Genomic DNA, 26,667 nt, shown 5'->3' on the forward strand with positions numbered 1-26,667 from the left:
CTCCTGTCTCAAAGACATCTTTTGCTTCCCAGCTCGAGGAAAACAATATATTTTGGTACACCGTATGCTGGAAACCTGATGCAGGCTTGTTTGTTAATGCTGCAGTTGTGGGCAAATTTGGCATTTGCAAGTCATCTCTTATACATTATGCATGTGCTCTGCAAATGATTTATGTCTTGATGATATTTACCAAAGACAATGGAGCACCATGAAAAGGAACACACCCCCACAAATCTGACTGTAAATGAATCACATATTTTGGGTTTTCTTCAAATGTCAAGATTTCCCAAGCAGGTGACAGTTCTGAGGGGACAGTGATGTTCCAGGAGCGATACTGAAGCCACCAACTGTTTCCACAGATATTGCCAAATCAAAGCAAATGAAAGGCAGTCACCAAGCATTTTTACACTTCAGATGATCGTATTTATCCCACTGCCAGTTTCCCATGCCAGAGTCCCCACAAAAGGATGTTTCTCTTTTTTTATGAGTGTAGTTTAATGTACAAGGCCAGCCCAGACACAATTAACACCTCTGTCCTTACAAGAAATGCAATTTCTTATCACGCTGAGCTTCACGCAACTGGCTGGAGCCTATACAGCTCATCACTGCATCCACCTGGGCCAGCCACGCAGGGATCTTGTGATAAAATGCCTGCAGCTCAGCTTCGTGCGTGCCAGAACCTCGCTTCAGCTTTTGCACCTTGAATAACCAATCTTCCATACTTCTCACCAAAGCTGTCAAAAACCTAGCTGTGCCTGCAGGGAAAGAAAATACAAACCTTTAATTATCGTTCTTTCAGCCAACTAAAACAGAGCTGGATCCAAAGAGGGATGCCAAGAGGGATGAACAGCCTACATGGGAAGTGGCTACACTTAGGACTAAGAATGAGCTGTTTAGTAAGCACTGAATTCAAAGCAAGCTGAAAGAAAATGAGTTTGATTTGAAGCCCTGATTTTCCTTCTTGTCTCTGCAGATTTGGATCTCTCATTGCGTAAAGGCTTAATATAACTCTTTTAAAAATGGCTTTGCAGTTACAATCCTGTTCTTCAAAGACGCAGGTGGTGCAGTATGCACAGATGTGCCAGGTGCCTGGACAAGGTAGTAAATTACTTGTTCATTCACTCCTCTGGCACATGCTGATGGATATTCTCCATTTGTTGGGGAATATGCTTGAAATGTAACAATGCTTGCTCTTGATATCCAATGTTTAAATTTTCTTTAAATCCTGCTGAGGTCCTGGCCTCCATGACATCTTCTAGCAAGGATGGCATGTTAAGACCATGGTGGTGGTGATGATTTTTTTTACTATTTCAATGATTTTGATGCATGGCTCCGTTTGAAGTGCAATGAAGCAGTGTTGGATTGTCCAGCCTGGTAAGAAGAGGAGGAGGTTACCCTCTGCAGGGTGAAGTCTTTTAGGGCACATGATGGGAGCTCCACAACCAGGCATTTGTTTTTAGCAACCAGGAGGGCAAGGACAAGTGACAGGAATGATATTAAATTTTCCTGCCATGTAGCATCAGCTTCAGAGGAAAGAAGAGGCCTCAGGAGGGCATGGGATGAAGGAGAACAGCCACTTCTCATCACTTATATGTCGTTTGGCTGTGTTAGCCTTTAGAGTATTCTGGATCATTATTAAATGGCAGCTTGCTTTGGGAAGGTTGGCTGTGTCATTGCCTTTATCTTACAAACATCATCAAATCCCCAGCAAAAGAGAAGACCTAACTGGAGCTCACTGGAGAAGTTGCTCTAGTCTCATGTGCCAATTTCAGAGTCAAAACCATCTTGCTCTCACAAAAAAGTGAGTGCTTCACACTGTGAAGGCTTTAAGAAGTGATCAAGACAGACTGAATAGCAAAGGCTTAAGCCAGACCTTATAAATCGCATATAAGTCCTTTCTTTTACCTCCTATCTAAAACAATCTCACATATTGTTCTCTCTCCATCTCTAATCCTTGTCATCAAATACCAAACCCTTTGTATTTCTGGCATACGCTTCTTGAGACCAGGTAATCAGATCTTAGAAGATAATAAATACTTCAGGTAACTGAATGCCATTGCCTTACAGGATAAAATTACCATGTTCTCAGTATTGTCTCTTACCTATTCATTATAATCTCTTTTATTTCCACTGTTTCTAACCAAAAATGCAATGTAAAGAGAATGTCTTTTCTACTGAAAGGCCATTACATCACAATACAAAAATGAATCCAAGCCATTCAAAATACGCTGCCTTGTATGGATCAAGGGAATACTTTTCCCATGCTCCAGTTCCCAAAGCCTTTGTTAAAATAATCTAAAATCGCTTTTTCTGGACTTTACTGGCTGAAGCAATTCTGGATCAGATGTCTGCTGTGCTGCCTAGCCCTCTGTTCTGATCACGATTATTGAGGCTTCTGACATCTGCTGTGAACTTTTTGCCATGCTGATGTCTGGCCAGTTATGGCCCCGCTCCTTCTTTCTCTCACTTCCTAATGAGAGCTACTGGGAATACTAATTTCCTTTAGCTGTCTTTTAAGGATGAACAGACTTATTCTATCTCAGCTGCTTCAGTAGGCTGAAATACAATATGTAGCATAAGAAAAGGTAGGGAAAAGCACAGAATAACCCCAAGTGAAAGAATAAAAGGACAGTGTGAGAAGCAGCTTAGCAAACATGAGTAGCAGTTCTGGACAGCACGTTTGGCTTAGTTTTAGTCTGCTAAAAGGAAATAAGCTGATCAAAAAAAATCAGAGATGAAACAATTCTGAAATCAGAAATTAGTCAAGGTCTTGCAGAGGCAAAGGTTGAGAAGGCTAGTTGCAAATTACCCAACAATTATTTGTTATCTTACACAGGACATGGTAACTTTATATCAGCACAGAAAACACTTGTTTACATATTTCATTATCAGGATAATTCGATATCTAGATTAAGATAACTTTGCATTAGTGATAAGGTAATAAAAACAAGTATTACCCTCTGAGACAGTGTTATCTGGTTAATGATCTTCGAAATGGTTTTACGTTACATTTTCAACACCCATTCTTTCCTTTTACATTTATTTTCTTTTCCATAAATTATCCACATAATCACAAACTGCCCACACTCCCTCTGAACATAACATATGACTTCCCTGTGTCATATCTGCATTGTGTGTTCTTTGCACTGTATTACATTTAAAATTTCAGATATTCTTTTTATGTGTGACTGTGAGTTGAGTTGCTTGGAGTTTATCCCTTGAACGCTCTTGATTCCCAGCACATATCTAGGGGTCAGACTTTAGCTTTGGAAAAGCCCAGTACAGATTATGTCAACTGGTCCTTTACTACCTGCTACTTTCCTGGCATCCCCAAGGAAAGACTGAACTGCAAAATCAGTGATTCCTTACCATTATCCCCATTTATCCTTATCTTGTACTGCTGGTAGTTCACATGCCCTTTGGTTTATTTCTTGCAGGGCAGTGTGCTGTGGAGGCAGTGCTCCAGCCAAGTCCCGGTGGCGATTCCGCATTGTCTGTCCCAGCTCCGTCCAGTGTTCCTGCAGGCTGGCAGCGCTCCTCAGACTTTCAGTCTTTCTTAGGTACGCCTCCCCTCCGTACTGCTCTAGGTCTCCTTTGAGCATCTGAAAGAAAAGGAGCAAACTTGCCCTGCCCCCAGAAGTTGGACCACCCCTTGGCTGTGACAGAAAGGTGATGGAAATCAAGTAAGAGAAGCGTGAGGAATCCATAAGCACAGAGATATCACAGTGAGTAGACAGCACAATAAATTTGAAACTTACTGGTGACAATTCTGAGCACTTCTATGGATTAATATGATTTATCAGTCACCAGAGCTGTTGGGCAGATGGTGCTCAAATGCATGACTATGTTTAATGCACTGGCTGAACGATGGTATCTGTCAACGATAACTTCTCATGTGTAGACTCATAGCTTAAGCTTCAGCACAAATAATTTGAGCTCTTGCGTTTCTGTTCACATTTGAGATGGGCATAGCTGCCCACTGGGGCTCAGCTAACACATGGTAATCTGCTAAGCAGATACCACTCAATAATATGTCCAACACCCCAAAATCTTACATTTATCAAGTTCTTGTTGTCTTGTAGGATTTCATCCAGTAGCTTTTCACTCATGAGAGAGGAGCTAAAGCAGAGGGAAAGAAGGGATGAGAGCTGAGAGAAAAAACTCCTTTAGTAGCCAAGGTAAAACTAAGAGTCAAGATACATACTCTAGGCATACCAAGTTTGTGATACAAATTGTAACTTGAAGTAAAAACCACAAGGCCCTACTCAGCCAGGGATTCTTGTTCTCTCATGCAATGTAACATGAACACTGGGCATCAGTTAAGAAAGTATGTTACTTCTAGCACATGAAAATCAAATTCAAGCACATATAGAAAATTCAGACATTATTAACTCTATGACTGAAATCTATAAAGTGATGTCTTCTGTTAATGGACACACTGTATATTTTCTGCGTTTTGTGTTTGTATTTATGCTTTGTTTTATTTAACATATCACAATGAACCAACAAAAACACCTTAACACGGAGAAAGACCTAGTCTGAGCCTCATGTGCCTCAGAGTCTTGTATCTGTACATGAAAGAAACTGTGTAACATTCAAGTTTAACTTGAATGCTCTGTGTCTGTGCATTCAAGTTAAAAGGAACCAAACAGAGGAATTCTGTTATGGCAATGACAGCTGCAAAAAGGACACTCTGGTTTGCAGCAGGAGGGGACAATCCCTGCTCCACTGAATTCAACCACAAAGCCACAGCATCACTTTAGAGTTGCTGTTGGGGACCTGATTACCAAAATAAACACGTCAAGCAGAAAAGTAGAGCAGCGAGGGGCATGCAAATTGCAGATCCTACCAAAACTCACTACACTTGGGAGCCAATGTGCACTTTGCATTGGTCCAGTCAGACCTACTGTCACAAGGCAAAGGTTGAGGGTATTAACTGCTCCCTTTGGAGCCACTCACATGTCACTGCTATGGAAGTATTGAAGCTGCCTGTTGAAGCTACTGCAGACTATTTGCAGTTTTCCCTGGCTGGACTTCTCTGAACACTCTGTTTCTGCTCTGACGTGACCCAACCTCTCCCTGAACTGCTCGGTCTCTTCCTACAGATCAGCCAGGTCTCCCGTGTCCTGCAGGCGTTGGGCAAGAGGGTGGGAAAAGGGAACTGTTGTTGTGATTCTTTTGATCTGAGTCAGAGGAATTCTCCCTTTGCCCCAGCTATTTTGAGATACGTACATATCGGAGATCTGGGAAACATCTGTAGTTCCACAGCACAGCCCTCACAAACCCTTTGAGACAGGACTAGGGTGGCTCAGTGCCCCCGTGGACATGCCAGAACTGAGCACTCAACTCCTTGTTGCTTGGTTGCTACTGAGAGACCACGCAGGCAGCCCCATACCTATGAGGCCAAAATTACACTAGCCTGGACCTGTTTTGGTTTTGTGGGCATGGAATGGGGAGAGGGAAGAAAGCCATAGACAAAAAAAGGGAAACACAGGGAAAAAAGTAGTTTGAGGTAAAGGGGACATGGAGTAAAGAGAGAAAAGCAGAGAGAGAGTGAAGGGGAGTATCTGGGCAGCATCCTCAGCCTCTTGTCACTTTATCTCTCCACTCTGAACAGCTGAGGAGAAACCCTTCTATGCCAGAAATCCCTCACCCATCGAAGTACTTCAGGGGCAAAACTCCCCTGTTCTTCACGATGTGAAATTCCTCAGGAACCAGCCTACCTGCTAAGGTTGCTCATTGGGGGTGGAAAAGAGGGAGAGCACCAAACACCAAAGTGAAAGATGTGCGCAGACTCTTGGTTCCTTCCCACAGAGGACACAGGTTTGGCAGCCAGGAGAGCGAAGCTCACGTAGCAGCTTTTCATGTTGCTCTTCCCTTTCCCGCTCCATGCATCCAGAGCCCGATGGAAACAATTTACATCCAAAAGCAGACTGAAACAACTAACACCAAACTGGGGCGGCGGGCTGGAGCCACAAGGAGAGCCGATGAGTTTGAGGGTCAGGGTAACACCGGGACACGTGTATGAGGACCTCCCTTCTCCAAACCAGTGATACACAGAGAAACACCTGAATGGCAGCACTCACAGGAGCATGTGGGACTCTACCGCGGCTGCTCCTCTGGTCCTGACGACCCTCAGAAAAAGAGCTTCTGCCAGTCATTGCTGTCTTAGCTTCTTGGCCAACTGCAATGTCACACAGGTAAAAGACATCTCTGAAACGGAGAAGAGCTCGTTCACTGACCCACCGCACAGGCAACCTGCTGTTCCCTTACTGCCAACTAAACTACGCGTGGGTTTGCTCTGCTCAGCCTGCGGCCAGGCTCACGGCCAGGCCTCCTGCCTCTGGGCCAAAACAGACAGAGCAGATCATGCGTTTTAGGCAGATCAACCTTGTGTTGCCTGTCCCTGGCCAAAGATCATTTTTCACATCTGCTGCCAACACCCTATCACGTACGTATCCAACGTCCGATAAAGAACAAAACATGTTTTGCTTCCTAGTGCCATTAAATGTTGTTTATTTACAACGAAGCATAAGTCTATTCCCTGCTAAGTCCATTAAAGCCAGAAGAGCTTCTTTTCTTAATCGTGGATCACAGAGCATCCCTGTGAGCCTGGCATCCTTTGGAAGGATGGCTCCAAGCACTGCTCATTTAGCAACTCTTCTATTTGTTATTCCCAAAATGTCTTTCCCTTGAACCTCTCCATCCCGAACTTGGATGGGACAGCCTGTCCATCCATCCAGCCGCATTATGCAGCACAGGGAGAGATCTCACTCTATGTTCCCAGCTCTAACATCTTTCCATCGCCCTGGGCTCCTTATCCCTCCTTTGCTTACCTTCCAGCACCCGTCAAACTGACAGGGTGGTCTGTCAGGTGTCAGAACTTGCTCTGACGATTAGGATAATGCCAAAGCCGATCTGGGGTTTGCAGGCAGCCCTGAAGACAAGGCACACGTGGCCATCACCGCTTAATGAGAAATGTGCCAGGGGTGGGAGAGGTCAGGGTGGCTGCCTAAACAAGCTCCGCATCATTATTTTTGTCTGGAGGCTAAAGAAACCGGTGTGGACAAAGCAGCCTGGGCGAGGGCTCCGCAGCAGCCCCAGGGTGCAGGCACGTTTTGTTGGGACTGCAACGCAGCACTTTGGATCTGCACCAAATGGCGTGATCAAAAAGGTGATGCAATATAAGATTAAATTTATCTCAGCAGGCTAGCAAACCTCCCTTTTGCCCAGGGAATGAGCACGTGCCTCCAAGGAAGAGATGATTCTGGACGGAAAAAGGCAGGAGATGGAAACACACTCACCCTGCAGCCCATTGAGGTTTTGGTGGTTTGTGGGGACCGTAAGCGCTCTGGGCTGTAGAGAGAACTGCTGGTACAGGTCAGGCTTTGGAAAACCTCTTCTGGAACAAAACTATGCTCCAGGGAGGAAGAACCAGGCCTGATGGGGCCAAGCATCCTCGAGGTGCCCCTCACTTGGGGATCCCTGGAAAAGAGCCTGACACAACTGTTTCAACAGCATTTAGTCTGTTGGTGAAGGAGAAAGCAAACCTGAGGATGAAATACAGGGGTGAGAAAACCCATGACTAGGTGTCTGCTTCCCTACCTGACCACCGGATCTAAACCACGGGCAGCTAATCCCACTTTGAGCCGCTGTTAGATCTGCGGCGAAGGCCAGGACACGTCGCTTTCCACTGATGGGAGATAAAGCACTGGCTGCACGACTGCGCCAAGCTGCCAGGCACAGACACCGAGGGATGCTGTGAACAACTGCAGTCTGCCTGTTTCTGTGAAGCCATTTTCCTTCCCGCGGGTCGCTAGCAGTCTGCTTCCTACAATGATGTGAACGCCCTAAAATACCCGCCACCACTAAATAAAGGCAAAACGTAACCAGAGAAGCATCCTGGTGTTAGGGGGAAGCTGGAAGGACAGACAGTGAGAAGTTCAGCCCCCCAGCCCCCAGCCCCACCTGCCAGGCACCGCTCCGCTTCCTTCCACCAGCTTTTGGTCCAGGAACCTGCACTCCGGTTGTGGGCACGGTGAACACTTATTTTATTGTAACGGTCAGCCAAGGAAGTCTGCAGTAATGGTCTAGAAACAGAATTAAACCTGCATTTGTACTTCACAGGGTTAACAGGGTTTTTTGTTATTATTTATAGGGAAAAACCCCTTGCACCTGGCAGCAGGTACATCTGTTAGGAAGAAGCCCCCAGCGCTTTGCTCACCCTCCATAGGGTGCTCTGTTTTCCACCTACAAACTGCATTAGGAACAATTGCTTCTTTTATACATCTAACTGGGCCAGAGATTTATTTGTATCAGTCTCCAATTATTAATCTTCCTGCTTTTCCTTCTTTGCAATATCTTACCAATAATAAAAAAAAAAATCATATTGCCATTAGTTTTGTAATCTCCATGAATCCTCTTCTGAAGCCTTCCCCCCTGCCCAAGCCTTGCCAATATCTATTGTCCTTTATAAATGCTTTTGTTATTAAACCTCCTTATCAGCCATACCCTTGTGTACTGCGGTTCCTAATTAGTTTATCTACATTTCTTTGCCTCGAGACACACGTTTGTGGGTGTAGGTATAACGCAGGAGTAGTCTTGCCAGGTAGCTTCTTGCCTTGCTGTGCAAAATGGTTTCTTGGAAAGAAAATAAAAAAAAAGTTTGCTAAAAATTTCTGACAGAAGAAAACTTTTTTTTTCCTCTTTAACAGCTCTGTTTGGCAGTACATGCTATTCCCACCAGAAAGGATGGGAAGATTAATGGCACCGTTCTGCAGCAGCTACAGTTTAAGGACACAGTCAAGACTTGACTTTAGAGCGTGTGGTACACAGCTGGAAAGTATCACATTCAGTTCTTGGCAGGCAAAGACTTTTCAGGCCCAAAATAAAGGCAGAAATCATTGACGTGATACGCATTTGTCAGTTGCTGCAATTTAACGTGCATTAAGGAGGGAGAGGTTAGACACTCTGGTCTGTTCCAAGAGCCACCAACTCCCTCCCCATGCTCCTCGCCAGCACTTCCAAGGACATCCTTTCCTCTTGCTGGGTTGCCACAGCCAATACGCAGGTTATAAAACCCCAACTACCCCTCTCAGCTGGCATTTCACACCGGCATTTTCTGCTGCTTTTTAGGACCTGAAGAAGGGCTTGCGTAGGAGCTCCTGGGGAAGGGTTCCTTCCTACGCACCCAGCCAAGGAGACACCCTCCCTGCCCACCACCTCCAGGCTCGGGCCCTCCCTCCCCCCCTCTCCCCTCCCCCTGAGCCTCACGGCCCCTGCCCAGGGGTGGCTCTGCCAGGGGCTGCCCAGAGCTGCGGGCACAGGCACCTTCGGGCCGCTCCACACATGCTGGCAGGCGGCCCCAGCCCCCCAAGGCAGGCCAGCTCCCCCCGCCCCAGAGCAGAGGAGGTGGCCCCCATACCTGCCAGCGCCCCCAGCTCCATCGCCATGGAAACAAAGGGCTCTCCACGCACCCCCCCCACCCCCACATCCACCCCTCCACACCCATCCCCCCCCCATCCCCAACCCCCCCATCCCCCCCCCCCCCCCCCCCCGATCTGGAAGAAGTCCCCCCTCCCCAGCTGTACAAGGCTCTGACCCACATCATCTCCCCACAGCAGCCACCTTCCCCTGAGGGCAACCCCACAGATCTTGCTCTGCCCCCAACCCTGCTCCCCTCCACCCTCTTGCAACTCCCCCCAAAATCAGGAGCCTCAGAGAAGAAACAGGCCAAGGCGATTTTTTTTCTTCCCCTAATAGCAAAATATATTTCAACTGCTGTAATACAGTAGATTATGAACAGCTCTTCTGCCTGACAGAACACGGTACAGGTTGCGTACGCGGGACCGCTGGTGCCAGGGCACATATGGCCCCATCCTCCCCCCTGCCACCACTGGTGAGGGGCAGCAACGGCTTCCCTGCTCAAGCGCGGGGAGGAGAGGAGGGGAGGCTGAACGCGCCGGCTCCGAGGTGCCGCGGGCAGCCAGCTCGTAACCCTGGTGCCGCAGAGCATGTGGGCTCGCTCAGGCCCGCGCTGCTGTTCTTCCAGCCCATCGACACTGAAGGTGGGAGCTCAAAGCGTTCGGTTTGCCTTTAGCGGGTGGGCCAATGCGTGTAACCCGTGCTGTTCCTTATTAAGAAAAAACATCAGGATTTCCACCCCCTCCCACCACAGCACTTAGCACGTGCCTTACTGGGACGGCTGTCCCGGGACAGGAGACGGCAGCTCAGGTGCAGGACTGCTTCGCCTCTGAAGGCTGCAAGCAAAATTCCCCAACAGAAAGGACACACTGGGCACAGAGACTCTGTGGAGGTTCAGTCTTCCTGAGAACAAACCGTCACCAGCCTGACAAGTGGGACACACACCGTATTAACACTGATTCTTGTGATGTTACCGAGCAAGGAGCTGCAGCCGTACTGGCTGCCACTCCAAAGCTGGAGGCTTCCTGCCACAAAAATCAAGGGAGCCACCCTGGAAGCAAGCCGCACAAACCTCATGTAGCAGAGCGCCACAGAAACCAGTACAGATCATTATTAAGAACCTGGAAAGGGCAGGCGGTGAACCTTAGCGCCCTCATGATTGCTCAGACCACCATACTGCTATCTCTGGCCCTCACAACCTAAGGAAACTCCAACAAACATGGTATAATTGACTAATTAAACAAGCAATGTGCAAAAGACTTAGCATTTCCCCTCCGGTCCTCTTGAGAAAAAAACGGAAATAAGCCCACATTCAAAAGCAATTTTAAACCCCCGTGAAATCAAAAGTAATCCCAATTGTCAATGCCCTGACAGCACGGTTGCCAGATGCCTTGATCTACAAGGCTAAAAACCTCAACCTGTCAAAACCTAAGACTAATTCCAACAGTTGAGTGTCCCTTTCTGGTTGCGTTTTGCTTGCCAGATGCTCAAGCCCTCAGGCTTCAAACAGCGGGGACGCTGACACAGTAAACACAGATACTCTTTATTAGGAATAGGCCAGCGCCAGCTGCGAGGGGAACACCAAAACTTGGCACGAAGCACCATGATTTTAGCTCCTTTTTTTTGATTTCCTTTTGAGAACACTGAGACAGTGGCAAGACCCAACACAGGCACTGAAGTGACAAATCCGGTCCCTAACCCATCATACCCTATTTGAGTGCAGTTACAGCCGTACGTAAGTTTTGAGCACCACAACCGAGAAGTACTGGGCTGAATTGCATCCTACACTAAGCAGGTGACAAAGCTGTTTGGCCAAAGGGTGGGAGGTTTTGTTTGTTTTTCTTCAAAAAGGAAGCTGAGTCACTCCAGCACTACTGTCCCTTCCTCCTACAAAAGGCATGGCTAAAGATTTAGGATTAAATCAAACTGAATGAGGATAAGGTAATCTATTCTCAGGATTTTATACACGAATACTGCCGCGTTTGAGTACATACGTGAGCCCCTTCCGCTGCAGTTACCCCAACTGCTTCAGCAGACAAGTTCCAATAGCAGGTCTGTTAAGAGGAGAGCCACACACGCAAACACTGGATTTGGCAAATCTGACCTGACACAATGTCCTTTCTGAGGGGCGGGGTTCCTTCCTACAGAAAACTGAAAGCCTGCAAGAGTTTCCGTATCACCTACCTTTCCCGAAATTACTTTTGACTCAGGTTAGTAAAAACAAAAGCTCAAAAGTCACCTTAAGTGGGTTGGGAGACAAGTCAATAGACAGTCCCAACACTGCTGGTATCAAATACCCAGCCTGCAGGTCAGCAAGGAAAAGCTGTTACCAGAAAGTGCCAATGAAGAACTTTTGAGTAACTCAGAAATCCCTGTGACCAAAGTTAAGGTACCTCCACCAGGTTTCTCTCTCTCCCCAGTACCAGGAGGTGCAGTTCCAGTAAAACTGGAGAGAGATGTACCCAGCTACCATGGAAATTCACTTTTGTGCTTAACATCTGACAGAACAAGGAAACCGACGGGGCTCTGCCCAAACGATAGATGTTGGAACACCAGATTCACGTAACGCTTCTGCCTTTATCACTGGGCATGGGAGGACGTCATACCTCTTCAGAAAGGAGGGGGCAGCCCCCAGGAAACCGACCTTCCCCCGAAGCCCCCACTGACGGAAGAGCAGGCACAGGCAGATGGAAAAGCAGCTCCAACTCCAGATGCTGGCCAGCCCTCACCACCCACCGCCACGGCAGAAGATGCTGCAGCACACGTTGGCAAGCGGCACCAAGGCGCGCTGGCATACTGAAATGGACGAGCCGTTTCAAATGGGAACGCGCTACGTACCTGTAAAGTTGCTTGTGTTTTCTTACAGTTGGGTCATAGTATTTCAAATTTTCCCTCACTAAAGAAAGCCTTAACTTGTATACCTTAAAGCACCTGCCAAATTACAGCAAGTTAATTGTGTTAAAAGAATTGATTATCTGGAGCAAGAGAAAGGAAGAGCTAGAAGAAAAACTATTCCTCAAGTCGCGAGGGCCTTCAAAGAACAAAAATGCTGTAAGTCAGCTAAACTAAATGAATACAGAGGAAACATAAATTTTCAGTCTAAAAAGACATATAAAGACTGCAAACACTGTGCCCTGTGTTTGAACCTGATTCTTCAATGCAGCCACAAGTAAACCGACAATCCTCTCCTTCCTCTGCCCATTTTAACTCTGCAGGCAGCCAACATCCACAGAATGAGGTTCAGAGCCATCCAGGAATACTTTGGCTATCTTCAGAGCAAGGAGGCAGATATCCTGGTGCTCCGCTGCTTGTCCACATCATAGCAGCAGCCAGGATCACAAAGAACAGAAGTTTTGCAGACATCCCATTACCGAAAGGGAGAAAAAACATTGCAAAGGGATGGCTAAGGAAGATGGACGGATGCCAGCAACGAGCTACTAGCAAATCTGACTAGCCTATCTATCATCCAGAAGAGCAGCAACTTGGGGGAACCCCTGGATGAGTAGGATTCCAGTAGACTCCACCTTCAGCTCAATGTTTTGCCAGCATGGAAATGGCTCAAAGTGGGACAGCACCTGGTAGATGCTGCCTATGAAGCCTGTTGCAATCCAGGTCAACTGGTTTGCCTCAGTAATGTTTAAAAAAATTACAGTTTCTCCCCAATAACCAGGAGGCACAACTTCCCTTAGAAAAAGTCCATAGCAAGCTAGGTCATTGGTCCAAATACTTGGAGGACAGCTCTGATTTTCTGCGAGGACACAGCCAGAATGTACCGTTTTCACATCTTCATATGACACGACCATGAGCGTGGTTTTAAGTAGTCCAGGAATGTAAGCTGCAAAACAAGGAGAGGCAGTAAGTTAGTTACAGGCCAACAGTACCAGCTGTGGTGTGGTCTCCTGAAGTCAAATTTTCCCTCACAGAAAAGAATGGGCAAACCACATTCCTACACCCTGCAACCCTAGTCTCATCCTCACTAAACACTTTGTGCAAGTGTAGCTACAGCCGCAACAAGCCGTTTGCCTCCCACCCACCTTACATTCAGGTCTTATACATCAGGTGAATGCCGCATCTAGTAGCATATTATATCAAGAAGCCAGTCATTTACAACGTAAACTCTTAACTAAGGAGGATCAAACTTACAGAGTTTGTCTGAGAATACCTTTGGTTAAAGCTGAAATCAACTAGGACAGCAAGAAGTTTTGTATCGAACAGAATCTGCTGCCAAGAAAATAAGTTACAAGTCACAGAAAGTAACACCAACAAAACTCCAGACTGGCCATTTACAGCAACCAGTTCTCACTGCCACGCGGCCTAGCCTGGGAGAGGCACAACTGGCTCAGTTTTTGCGAGCCTCATAGAAGTTTCTCCTGACCTCGCTGGCCAAGGGCTGCGGTTCCATGCACGCAGCCTGAATGGCCTAGCGTACTCTTAAGTCGTGGCTTATGGCTGCAGAAGTGTGGGAAGAACACCCTCGGCTTCCAGTCATGAAATACCATCAGCATAGTAAGCACTAATGAAAGCAGTTTTATTAAGCAGTTTCTAAGCCTAACCCCTAATGAATGAGGCTCAGGCCACTGAACTTCTGCGCTGTCCCCAAAGCAAGAAAGGACAAGCTTCCCGCAGGGTCCGTTACCCCCTAGGAAAGGCCAGTCACTCACATTTTCCATAGGACAATACTGGCGGGCATACCACTCCTGGCTATAGAGGCAAATGATGACACCTTGGCCCAGGAAGAGGGAAGTCCACATGATCACATTCCAGATGGGCCCTTTCCGACTGTCATTAAGGATGAAGTTGAAGACCACTGGGGAAGAGGTGAAATGAGAAGCATCCTTCAGAAATGAGTCAGGATTCAAGAATCAAAGATCAACTGATTTCACTGGCTCCTTCCCTCCCTTCACTTCATCTCTAGAGCAACAAGACTGCTCTGTGAGTTCAATATAGTGCAAGAAAATCTGATTGTGCTTGGCAGCAGAGCAAATACTATGAGCCAGTGCTGACATTTACCTCCAGTAAGTGTGCCGACAAGCTGGCCCGGCTGTATGCCTCTGGGGATCAATATTGTTCGTGTTACACTGTTGACCAAGACGTGCTGCCAGAGGAGGCTTAGTTTATTAGAGCTTTCTAACTCAAAATCCAAAATGAAACAATAGAGCTCTGCCTTCTAAATAGGCTCTCTTCTTCACTGCAGTAGCAAAGCCATACTTGCCTTACACTATGACTTTAAAGAAGACTTCCAAACTGCTGACATACAGCAATTCAACTAAGGCTCAGCAAAGAGGAAGCAGTGCTATTAAAGCATGTACCATGTCACATAAACAGCAGTGTATCATATACAGCTCTCTTCCTCTCCATCAATACCTTGCTTGCTTAAGTCCTAAGCCTGCAAACCCAGTGTGCACGTATATATACATATATACCTAACTACCTGGCTGCAAAAATCCATTCATAAATTTTGGACTCACAGTTGCAACTCTTGGACAAAAAACAGTTCTGTGTGTTAGTGCCTAAAGAATAACTGGCATCATTAACAAAAGGGCAAAAGCATGCTTGTTTAAAAAAAAAAAAAAAAGCCATAAAACCCACAAGCCACTCACATACTCTCTCCCTGGAACTTACTTCCAAAGCACATAAACAGGCAGAAGAGAACCGGATAGAAGTAGCCAAAGCAGACGCTCAGAACATATTCATGCACAGCAGCTGATACTGCAAAGACAGACAGCATAGCTGCTGCTTTGAACTTCTTACCAAAAAACTGGAAGAGAGAAGAATACCAAGTATTATAACCTGCTCTGCTGTGGGTTTAGTTCAGTTTTCTCATTTATTTATTTTTAATTTTTTTTAACCTTAGCTAGAAAGGGCTTCCTCCAGCCAAGAAACATATGTGAAATGTTAAGTGCTTTACAGAGCAGCTTGGATTTTTGGTGGTTTTCTTCAGGCATATTTCTGGTCTCCTGCGTAAGTACTCAGGTTGGACCTACTCATGAAATATCTACCATAACTCATCAAAATAGTGCAACATGAGTTCACTGTTGAGTCAACCTTTACACTCAGACCCACATTTTGTACACATTAAGGTCTTGGAAATGAGCAACAAATCTCTAAAAAGCACAGTTTTCTACCCGCAACAGCTGAGGCAAGACATTTTTGTGCTTCTCAACACACAGTGATGCCGCATCTTTACAAACGTACTGTCTTGCCCAGCAGTTAAATGTTTAAATAACAAAACAGAAGAATATATCTGCTTGTTACTCACCCAAAGGAAGTCCCTGTAGGCATAGTAATAAAGCCAGTCGTGTACTACCACATTCCAGGTTCGGTAGTAGTTTGCATAGGAAGTGGAATTCCACCAGTCCTGAAAGCACAAGTGAAAGACTGTAAATCTAATTAAGCATAAAACGTTCTGTAGGCCTTTCCTGGGATATCAAGTTGAAAAATATCGATCAGAATAATAACCAAGCTAACATAAGTTATAACAAGCTGCACCATGAAATAATGCTTCCCATTGTATTTTCAACGTTCTACTCTGTATACCAAAGTCTGGGTTTGACCCAAACTGCAGTGACTGAGATGATAGAGGAATTAAATAGAGTGTTAACAGAGCTAACGGGTAGCTCTGATGGCTAGTTCTCTTTGTGCACAGGGTATACTACTTTAAAACAATTCAGACTGCCAAGTAGAACAGATCCAATTTCTACAGCACAGCAACAATCTTAAACCCTAACAGCGTAACACAAACAAAACCCTGTGGATGCTTTATTTGATAAGAATCTTCAGTTTCCTTCTCTTTCCTTTTCATTATATATAACTTTAAATATATATATATTCCTTTATAAACTATAACTCCTGCTTCTTACCTTGTAGAACATCCTGTCTGCAAAGCGTAGCATCTCAGCAAATGCGTTGAGCCAACAGTGAAGGAACGCAAAGAAAACCAGGAATAGAATCAGTACACCTAGAAATAAGGTAGATTCAGACCAGTTTTGTAGCATTTTGTCTCAGCTATAGGCAAGAGCCTGTAACGCAGTCAAGACTTATAGGCATGGACACAGATGAGCTTTGTCCTACCTACACGAAAATGTCAAAGTATTTCAGTTTCTCACCACACCAGGTCATGCTTACCCCAGAAGGCAGTAGCAAGGCTGTCACACAGCCTAGGACTTGATTTTGAACACTGTTACATTTAAACCCAGGCTTTTTTGTGCTGCCGATTCTAAAGTTTAACAACATAATGCTGAAGACTGCCCACAAGACCTCCTTGGCTAGTACTTGCCTGTCATGAATGCTTCTCATATGAAGCACTTCCCCTCCCTCCTCCCTCTTCCATGAGGATAACAGTTACTCATGAATCCAGGTCTTACCTGGCAGAATGGAGTTGAAGATGCAGAGGACCAGCCCTCGAAGATTGAAGGTTTCTTGGCTGCTGTTGTGAAACAGAGGAATGCAGAGTCTCACGAAAATGTAGTAGGCATAGAAAAGTGAACCAAGCACCTGGAAAAAAAAAAAGAAAAGTCTGACTCCATATGAGAAATGCACAATTAACACATCACCACTTGACAGCTCTAGGAGAGCAATAGCAGCTGCCAACACTAGTCAAAATTTATTTTACATTGCTGCCAATAAACTTCCCTAAGGGTCCAGGCAAAAAGTAAGCTACAGCCATCTGTGTAGCATGTTGACATTGAGGAGCAAAATCAACTTGTCTTTTCTACTACAGCAGCTCTAAGTTTCTCCTAGTCCTATCAACTCAGAAGTTATGACAAATGATTTGTGCCAATGCCAAAGTGAGTGGGGAAAGTACCCTGTGATCTAGGTCCAAGACAAGGGCAGAAATAAGAAATACTGTAGTTAAAGCTACTATTAAAGCTTAAGTTTCTTTTATCCCAAAAAAGAGCTATTTACAGGCCAAATCACCTCAGGCCTTCTTTGGCTCCTGAACCCACATTCTGGAAGTTTCAAAATGCAGGTCACTGCTTTACTGCAGTCACTCCAACTGCTGTAAGCCAGGTGTGGGCTTTGTCACCCTCTTTTGTCAGAGAGCAAGCAGCCAAAGGTCTTTTCATACTTCATTTTTAATTTGGTTGGGTTTTTGGTTTGTTTTGTTGTTTGTTTTTTTTTTAATTGGCTGGTTTTTAAACCATGCATTGTGTGACAGTATAAGTTTCAATCATGCAAAGCCACTACTCAGAAACAAAGCCATAAGAAGCTACTGAAGCTCACATCCAGAGACACAAAGATCAGGTCAACTTTCAGCTCAAATAAGTACTGAAGAGCCGGACTTCAGGCCTCACTATTTCAAAATCAGTCTGAATATCTGAAGACAGGTAGCTGTGCCAGTGCATAACAGAGCATCAGTGTAAAGAAAAGTGTCAGAGCATGGATATTGCTCTCCCCATACACACATGCAGCTTTTGTACAGAACAGAGTCTAAAGGCTTCTTTAAGCAAGGATTTATTTTTTTTATTTTGACACAGTCATCAGTGCAGCAAGATCACTGTGGTTTTTTTTAGTTCACTAAAAAGCATTCTTCACTTGGTGTAGGCTTACCAGGAAAAGAGTGATTTAACGCCAAAGGGAGAACTGTTCAGCAATACAGATCCCTGAAAGCATGTTCTTCAGAAAGCTGCACTACTCACCTGTGCAAATTTGGTAGCCACATAGCCCCATCTTATCATGGGGTTCCTAGGAAAAAGAACACATGATGTCATATCCAAATAGGACCTCAAAGCGGCAAAACCCTCCCTTCAATTATTGATTTTATTGACCTATACTCTGAAAAAAATGGGTTTTTAATTCCAGAGTTCTTAATCTCCTGACATCCAAGAGACATCTGCCCAAATTGCTGTTCCTCACTTCCAACTGCAGCAGGGCAACTACAGCAATTCCATAAATGGAAAAGTATCTGGAGAGCAGCATTATGCAATTACGTAGGAGGTGGTGATCTGCCCGATAGTCACGTAAAGGACTGCTGACTTGACACTGTCAAAGTGCAACCCAGTAAAGTACAGAAAAGTTTGGCAGTTCCCAGTTTTAAAGGCTTCAGCCTGCCTCCTCAAACTCAAGAGACAGGGCTGCTTATTAGCACCACATAAACCACCACACAAGCCTACCGCAGGAGCTGTGTACCACTAGATATTCAGTAGCAAGTTCTTTATTTGTTTCACTTCCAAAGAAATAAAATCAGAACTGTAAAATCAAAATACTACTAGCATTAGAGTGAGTTTTCATGATCAAGTCCTGCCTTTTTTATCAACCAAGTTTCTGATTTAACCAGATCTTTACGACAGCTCTAACTCATGAATTGAACAGAACACATCTAGGGATGCTTAACATTGGCTTCAGCTTTTAGACTCATGTTCTATTGGTGTTGCTCACATTACCTGGGATAGTTGTCTCTGTAGATGAGGGTGGGAGCAAAGAGGAAGTACAGGTACTGAGAAATTCTGGGAATAGGTACTGTGCCTGGAAGAAGCGGGGAGGGGGGAAAAAAAACACTCTGAAATCTCTTTGCTTACTGATGGTTCAGTTTCCCCAGTACCCTTTCACGACACAGAACACAGCAAAAAAACTCACTTGAACTAAAAAGTATGGGATTTGCAGAGAATTACATAAACTAGACCTATCATATGCAATTGCCCCACCACGAAGCATAGTTAACAAGTGAGGGTGACTAACAGGTAGCGCAGTGCTAACACCCTGACAGCACATTCCCTTTTCTCCCAGGGAAGATGAAGCTGTAAGGCCTGTATCAACATGTGGGTTCATGTTCAGCTCTGGCATGCCTTGCTGAAACGGCTTCTATGCTTTTATGATTGCTGTCATTTCAGCTAGAGCACTGGAAGCATGCAGGCAGATTCTGAACACCTTTTGCTCTTAAAAGCAGAAATAAGGAGTCCTGTTGAAGAAAGATCTAAGATACAGAGATGACTTAGACCTGAATAACAGTCTAGCTCATTGCTAATACCAGATGAAAAGGTTCAGGCTGAAATTATGATGCAGAAGGCCAGCCTAAGAGCCTCGTGACCTCCCCCATCAAAAAACATCTATTCAAATCCTACCTCTCCAATTCACGAGGGCAGCTGAAAGCAATGGAGGGAAAACAAGAGTTGGTTACGCACTGCTGTCAAAATAGGCAAGTTACTCACTGGACTTGTCCTTTACAGAGGACAGGACTCTGGGTACGTTCTCCCGGATGAAGGAATAAGCCTTCATAACAAGACGAACCTGTAAAACCATGAGAATGTCAGTTTAACATTCTCAGTTTCCCAACTTTCCAGCAAAGACTGGATCAAGCATTTTAAGGCAACACCTTCAACATCTTGGGCTCTCTCCAATTTATCCCTTTTACAAGGAAAGGGCTGCTTCTGCCCACAAGCCTGTTTAACGGACATGAATTTAAGACACTGCAGGGTGAAACATACCATAACAATCATGGCTCAGGAGTGCCAAAACACATCTCATTCACATTCACAGGACCACAGCACACACGAGGACTCCAAATAACACCAGCAAGTCACTAACCAATTAACATTAACTTAAAATTGAAGGAAAAAAGCCCTATTCAATAGGCCAGTATGTTTCAAAGCCTTGAAACTGACTCCTTGAAGTTAGGCATGTTGACAGCAAGTATCACTACTTTGGAATAAGGTGGTGACCCACAAATAGTCCACAGCTACCCAGCAGGGTTTTTTGGGTTTTAATACTGAAAGACCAAAAGGAAGGCTAGCCCAAAGTTAATTCTTCAGGCTCACACTCACCTCTGACCATCCTTGTTTTAATTTGATGGTCTGACCAGTCCCCCACACTCTTGCTCTTTTCTCCCTCTACCCCCAAAAAAGAAAATTCCACTTTCACTAAAGACTACAGGACAAAGATGGTTGCTTCTTAGGGACAAAAAGGGAAACAGGAACCACTTGTTGACTACCTACTTTCTCCTTTTAAAAAAAAAAAGCATGTTACAGCTTCCTTGTGAAGTATGGCACAACAGCTTCTTAAAACTGGTTTTAACCATTTAACATCCACAAGACAACTAGAAGTAAATGGAATTTCAGCCTTGAAGTACGTTCAGAAAAAACCCACAGTAAAATCTTAAAAGGGCAAAACCTTAAAAAGGCAAAAAACCCCAAGTGGTTTCCAGGTCAAACTGAAGTTTACTATCTACTTTTTCTCATTAGAGTTGCTGCATATAAGTCTGTCGTCAAGTCAAAAGACAAACTCCATTCACAGCCCCGACTTAACTTAATGAATAAAAGCAACACATGACTCCTTATGAAAAAGGACCCTTTCCATTTTGAAAACAAGATTCATATCCAAAGATACCAAGTAGGGACCTACCTGTTCCAGTATTACAATAAAACGGGAAGCCGGGGGCAGGGCATATGATACAGCAACATAGGTTGGTCCAAATCCAAGCCCAGCTGTTTGGAACAGTGTGAACAACATCCCATAGAAGAGAGTGTGGATTACGCGATGGGAAGAACTGCAATAGCCTTGGGCCCACCAGACAAAAAGGTTGTAGGGAATGATAACTGTGGCACAGAACATGCACAGCCAAGTACAGAAGACAACCGGGAACTTTCCAAAAACAAAGACCAAGAGATCAAATCCCAGGACCAGCCTAGAACGCACAAGGAAAGAGACAATACTCAGCGTCCATTGTTTCATTAGAAATACTTCTACTCCACTAAGTGGATACAAAATGCAAAGCTTCCAGATTATAACTGACAACCCAGCTAGAAGCGACTGTGGCAATTTTCAGCTCAGAAACAGAGGGCTGTCTGTGGCAGATTTAAGTGACCACCCACAAACACATCAGAAAATAAAGAGATGAAGGACTCATGCCACCAACGCTGTCAGGCACAGCTTACCTTCAAATCCCAAAGGGCTTAAGCACATCTTTAAGATCAGCATGTGCTTTAAGAGCACGCTCAAGATCATCCCTGCTAAGAACAAGCATGTGACTAAACGATCTACTGCTGAACCAGGATCCAAAAGAGCTTTTGGAGAACACTCCCAAGACATCACCACTATCACATAAAGAATCAGTTCTTCCCAGGAGTTTAACACCTAAAGAGGCTTCTTCCCTACCTCTATAGTCACGAGGTATTTTAATATCTGACACTCAAACCTAATTTAATTTCTGCTTTCTGAAATCTATAGGCATTCCACATAGATTCAGTTTAGAAGTCACCCAAAAGGCTTCGGGTCATTGTATGGTCAGTCCAAGTATGTCCAACTGGTGTGCGCCAGGTACTTAGTTCACTAATCAAGCTTAAAACGTAACGACATAAATAAAAGGATGTTCAGCCTTACCGGCTATCAAAGTCACCAAAGCTTACTCCTACACATAAGCAGCTCTTCTGAACTAAGGTCAGAAGAAGGTGGTACAGAGTATACCAATTTATTTGTTCTCATGTGGAGGCTCACTTGTAAGCTGCATCCAAGTTATCAGATCTAGCTCAGAACACAGCAATGATTTTTTTTTTTAAGTAATCTGATAATTCTGCTCCTATTAGTTAATTTTAGAGGTAAATGCCTATTCTCCTTCAATTTCCATACACTATTAAGTCAGGATCAGCTAAACAATATTCAATAGCGCACGAGCCTCTTATACTCTTGGACAAGAAGGACAATGATTATTATCAAGATACAGCTCCAGTTTTGCACACTGAAAATCAGATAATTGGCAAGATAAACATGTAATCCTACTTGTGTACATGGGATACAGCTTGCCAAGATACTATTTATAGCAACAAGCAAGTGTGAGGAAAGCAGTCTTTCACAATCTTGTTCACAACTGGCTACCTGCAAAGCACAACCTTAACAGAGGCTGTGCCAATCCCCTTGACATTTTTTCCCCCCAGGAAAACCAAAAAGTTCTACTTTTATTTAAGCACGAGTACAGCATTCCAGGACCGCCATTTTTAAACAGTGGAAGTACTGCTCAAGTATTTAAAGTTTTTCTAAACACAGATCCCCTTCAAACAACGCAAGCAGCTGAAAGCTACCATTTCATTAAAGATATTCAACTAAAGCAGTCTACATTCAATGATGACCCCTCCCTTTTGCCAGCCTTGTGATGAACTAAGCACGTGCTGGCCATAATTCTCACAGAACACACCAATCTGTATTTTTTTTCCTAATATCTAGCTATCAGATTTGAAGGGACCATATCCCCCCTCAAGGGATTTGACGGGATCATTTCCCCCCCTTCAATGGACTTCATCACATATTTTAAGTATGCCCAATTGAAAACCCTCGCTTCCAACAACATCCCAAGGAAGGATTCCCCCTCCTTTCCGCACCATTCTGCGGTTTCATGTACCTCTGGTGCTTTGGAAGTGAGTATTTCCCAGACCTGATCCCTGTCTTTCCAAAGCATTCTTACCTTCCTTCATCAATGAAGTCTACTAAAAGTGTGCTGAGGATGAAGACAATGAGAAGAGCGATGAACATGTGGTAGATCGTCCTGATGTGACTCACTTCAAACAGCTCACTGAGGGAGAGATCCAAATGCTATCAGGCCATTCACACAGCACATCACACCCCCAGTACTTGGCTTTCAACGTGTTTCACAGTAAGGCAAGATGACATCACTGCCACCCCAATTCAAGAGGCTGAAGTTAATGTGTACACTGGCACCTAGACTGTACAAGACATTTCCCCCATTTATCTTCAGACAAAGGATAATTAGCCATTATCTCAGTGGTACTGAGAAGACTGTAATTAAGGTTTACATTTGGGGAAGCCTGCAAACTGCACTAGAGATGTTTTCGGAAGAAACAGAGAAGCTTAAACAGATTAGCCCACATGGGTTTGAACATAAGACCACAGGTGGTGGTGGGGAGAGTACCTCAAAGCAAAGGCTAGTTAGTATTTTCAATCAATTTAATGGAAAATCTGAAGTTAACTCACTCCAAAAGGGACCTGCGGGCAGTAAAGATCTTCCCATGTTCTGGAGGAGCCCTCAAGGTCCTGCAAACACAGATGAGAACATTTGAGACAAGAACGGAAATAAGGCTTCCGTATAACAAGGTTATGTTTCCTGAACAGCTTAAAACTGACTTACTTGGCTTTGTGCAGTTCCTTCTCTGCACAGGCAGCTGGGAAGAGGGAGGCTGAAGATGAGGAGTCCAGGAGTGCTGATTTAGCCACTAAACTGTTCACAAACTCTGTGAAGTGACTGTCCACTTCCTTCATGAAAGCTGGTTTCAATTGCTGACAGTAAAAACAGTAGAAGATTGTTTAATTCCCTGGATACATTTTCATAACATATTTATATTCCCTTTTATTCCAGAGCAGAACAGTGAAAGGCATCAAGAAGACATCCCTGTACCATCTGCCTACAGTTGGCGCCAACTTGGGCAAGATGAGGGGCTTATCCTGGCCTGTTCATGTACCTCGGGCCAGAGGACTTTGAATAACATTCATCATCTCCATCAGACAAAACACTGAGGAGCAAAGTAAACATACTGCTCTTGGTATGCTTTTGGTCTGGAGTGGCAGGTATTTCACATTTTTCATGGTGCCAAGAAGGTTCAACTAAATTTAATACATGAGCCCCAGAAAAATTTCTCAATTTTAACTGGTTACATCCTTAGCATATGAAACAAGCACGAACAAGATTTACTTTTTAGTCCATATAGTATTATTAAGGGGAAAACAGATCTTTTCAGGCTTGTGGCTAAACAATCATCTTTGATGTTCTCATGCATTAATGCAGAAGTGATCTCAATGACATGACTGCAGGAAGAAGGACCAAATTTACCCTTCCACTGCTACCACTGTTTGGATGAAAACTTTCACATACGACTGAAGTTACAGAATGTACAGAAAATTTTCATGAAAGCAAAATACTAGGTAACTGTTAAGTGTTAAGACTGAGCAGTGAGAGACACAAAACTGGTAGGCAGCAAGACTGAAGTTCAAGAACTCATGGGGTCAAATATCCCACTTGAATCTCCTACACTCCCTTTTCTTCGGATAACTTTATACAAGTTATCTTCTCCATTAACAGCCAGTTGTGACAAGATTTCACCATTTTTAGCCTATTCATATTTTTCTTCTCTCATTTTAATAGACAAAGGCAACTTCTGAAGCATCTGGTTTACTAAAGACCTTGACTTCTAGAGGGTTCATGAAAAATCAGAGATGAGCATTCCCCTCTACCATATTTTTGGAAAAATGCATTGATAGGGTGCAAAACAGGAGGTAATGAGTTGTGGATAAAGCATAGGTGACCCTAGTCAAAGACTGCTTGTTTCATCTGATAAAGTTTCTTTTCTAGAAAGGAAAACATTGCTTAACCCTCCCAATAATAAGTTATCCAGACAAGGGCTGTAATTCACCTGCAAAAGGCAGACTAAAATGCTATGATGTTTCCATATCCTTTTTGTCTTGCCTTAAGACTAGCATGTGTAATTCATTCCTGTATTTTCCTGTCTGCAATACAGTTGGATCTGCTATTCAGTCTCATAACATGAAATTTCAAAAACTTGATTTCCCACCCCCCAGGCAGTTTTAAGAAGTAGATACATTTAGAAGAAACTTGATGATAAAATGTTTCAAGTTACTTGTTTCTGCAGAAAGTGCTACACTGAGCTCTGGATAGCATTATGTTGTGGTGCAATTTCTCTTACTCTTTATATGCAGAGAGGATCCTGAGATTTGCACAGTGGCTTTTTATTCTTACGACTAGAAAAAAAGCATTCAAAATTCCCTCAAGCAAAGAAAAATGCATCATGTGTTTACTGTATTTCAGTGAGAACTTTGGGAATCTAAAGATCCTAAGACCTCTTAAGATCTCTACCACTTTAGAAGACAGTGATTTATGATACTTCTGAGAATACAGTTCCTTAACGTCAGGTCCTCAGACACCAAAAGGTTTCCCCAACACTTGAGCCTAGTGATGAAGCATGGCTAAGGGCTAACCCCTCAGTTCCTAAACTATAACCCTTTTGAGAATGCTCTGCCAGATAGCCACCATCTTCAGCACAGGAGACAGGCAAGTTTCCAGAAACTACTTCAGATCTAATTGCATACTGTGCTAACAACATTTGTCTGACCATCCTTTTGCCTGGGACTTTTCGTTTGCCTCCAGATTCAAGGTTCAAGTTTTCCTCCATGATATCTACATATTTCACTAGTCTTCCTACTGATACCTGCTTAAGAAGCATTTCTGTTTCCCCAATAACCTTCAGAATTCCTGACTGCTACCTACTTTCTAATCTTTAAGGCTGACAAGTAACAAAACCAATAAATCAGTTTTTGAGGAGGGAAGGAAAGAGTCGGGAAGTTAGGCACAAAAATGATGCTTCCTCAAAAAGGCATTTGTGATGCTTGAGCTTATTTGTTAGTACATGTTTAAGTTTCAGTGCCTAACTATCATACCACAGCAAGCTGCAGCAGCATTGGTTTTGCTAAAAAAGAATAGGTACAAGGTATAAGAAGGAAAAGCCAGATAACCAAAAGAAAATGTTAGCTAAAAGCTGCAGCAGTGATATATTTGCCTCTTACATAGACCTCCTTCCACAGCTATGTTTTAAGGAGTCTGTTTCCACTGATGGACACTTGTCATCCATGGTTATCTCCTTCATTTTCCAAGCATGCTTGAATTGATTTTATACGACAGATCACCCAAAAAACTAAGCTAAAAAGTCTTCTCTAGAAGCAAGACTTGTAGACTAACAAAATATATTAATAGAGGATATATTCTTAGAAAATGCTACTGTCTCGTGTGACAACAGCCAAGTAAGCAAGTTTAACTCTCTGGCAGAACATACAAGACAATGTGAAGTGAGATCACATAAAAACAGAAGACCCTGAAGTCAAGGTGTCTCAGAACTTTACATTCCTCCTGTTTTGTAGCAGTCAGATCCAGAGAGATCTCTTGAAACAGAAGTTGCACTAGGAGGAGCAGATTAATATTTAACTTAAAAAATTTTTCCCCCTATTTAGCAGTGGTCAGTGCAAAATAAACAAACTTCAACAGTGCTTAATGAAACAGAAGCTCTTAGGAGCTGGCTACTTTTCAATAGTGCTTTTCTGGGAGGCAGAGAAGATAGCCTCTGCAAGAAATGGAGACTTGTTAATTCAAGAACAGGATTAAAAAAACACCCCGCTGAGTGCTTTAGAACTAGAACCTGTAACCGAAGACACTGGTGCTCTCTGGCATGCACATATCGCTACTAAAAAAGTCAAGCAGAAATTCCTGCTCCTCTTGGAGCACTCAAATTTCCATGC

General features: G+C 44.1%; 2 protein-coding genes across 4 annotated transcripts in view; both read right to left on the reverse strand.

The window, feature by feature from the left end:
• Positions 1 to 3,443, reverse strand: part of TDRD5 (tudor domain containing 5) — a 44,714-nt gene extending 41,271 nt beyond the window's left edge. Inside the window, exon 1 of the mRNA XM_080407484.1 lies at positions 542 to 3,443. The gene's annotated coding sequence lies outside the window, so the exon portion shown is untranslated. The remainder of the gene's footprint in view (positions 1 to 541) is intronic.
• A 7,502-nt stretch (positions 3,444 to 10,945) lies between these two features.
• SOAT1 (sterol O-acyltransferase 1) overlaps positions 10,946 to 26,667 on the reverse strand; it is a 29,966-nt gene continuing 14,244 nt past the window's right edge. For 2 of the 3 annotated variants that reach the window (XM_080406597.1, XM_080406596.1), the window contains exons 4-16: positions 23,495 to 23,643; positions 23,341 to 23,400; positions 22,814 to 22,921; positions 20,761 to 21,043; positions 19,572 to 19,650; positions 18,807 to 18,888; positions 18,063 to 18,108; positions 16,788 to 16,917; positions 16,284 to 16,381; positions 15,683 to 15,781; positions 15,046 to 15,181; positions 14,085 to 14,230; positions 10,946 to 13,258 (exon numbers count right to left, since the gene is read on the reverse strand). In XM_080406597.1, coding sequence (XP_080262723.1) covers positions 13,202 to 13,258; positions 14,085 to 14,230; positions 15,046 to 15,181; positions 15,683 to 15,781; positions 16,284 to 16,381; positions 16,788 to 16,917; positions 18,063 to 18,108; positions 18,807 to 18,888; positions 19,572 to 19,650; positions 20,761 to 21,043; positions 22,814 to 22,921; positions 23,341 to 23,400; positions 23,495 to 23,643 — 1,473 coding nt within the window. In that variant the 3' untranslated portion in view covers positions 10,946 to 13,201. The remainder of the gene's footprint in view (positions 13,259 to 14,084; positions 14,231 to 15,045; positions 15,182 to 15,682; positions 15,782 to 16,283; positions 16,382 to 16,787; positions 16,918 to 18,062; positions 18,109 to 18,806; positions 18,889 to 19,571; positions 19,651 to 20,760; positions 21,044 to 22,813; positions 22,922 to 23,340; positions 23,401 to 23,494; positions 23,644 to 26,667) is intronic. The other variant, XR_013931084.1, reaches the window with a different exon arrangement.

This window comes from Falco punctatus (assembly GCF_963210335.1).
Source record: "Falco punctatus genome assembly, chromosome: 11".
In the NCBI taxonomy this organism is placed as follows: domain Eukaryota; kingdom Metazoa; phylum Chordata; class Aves; order Falconiformes; family Falconidae; genus Falco; species Falco punctatus.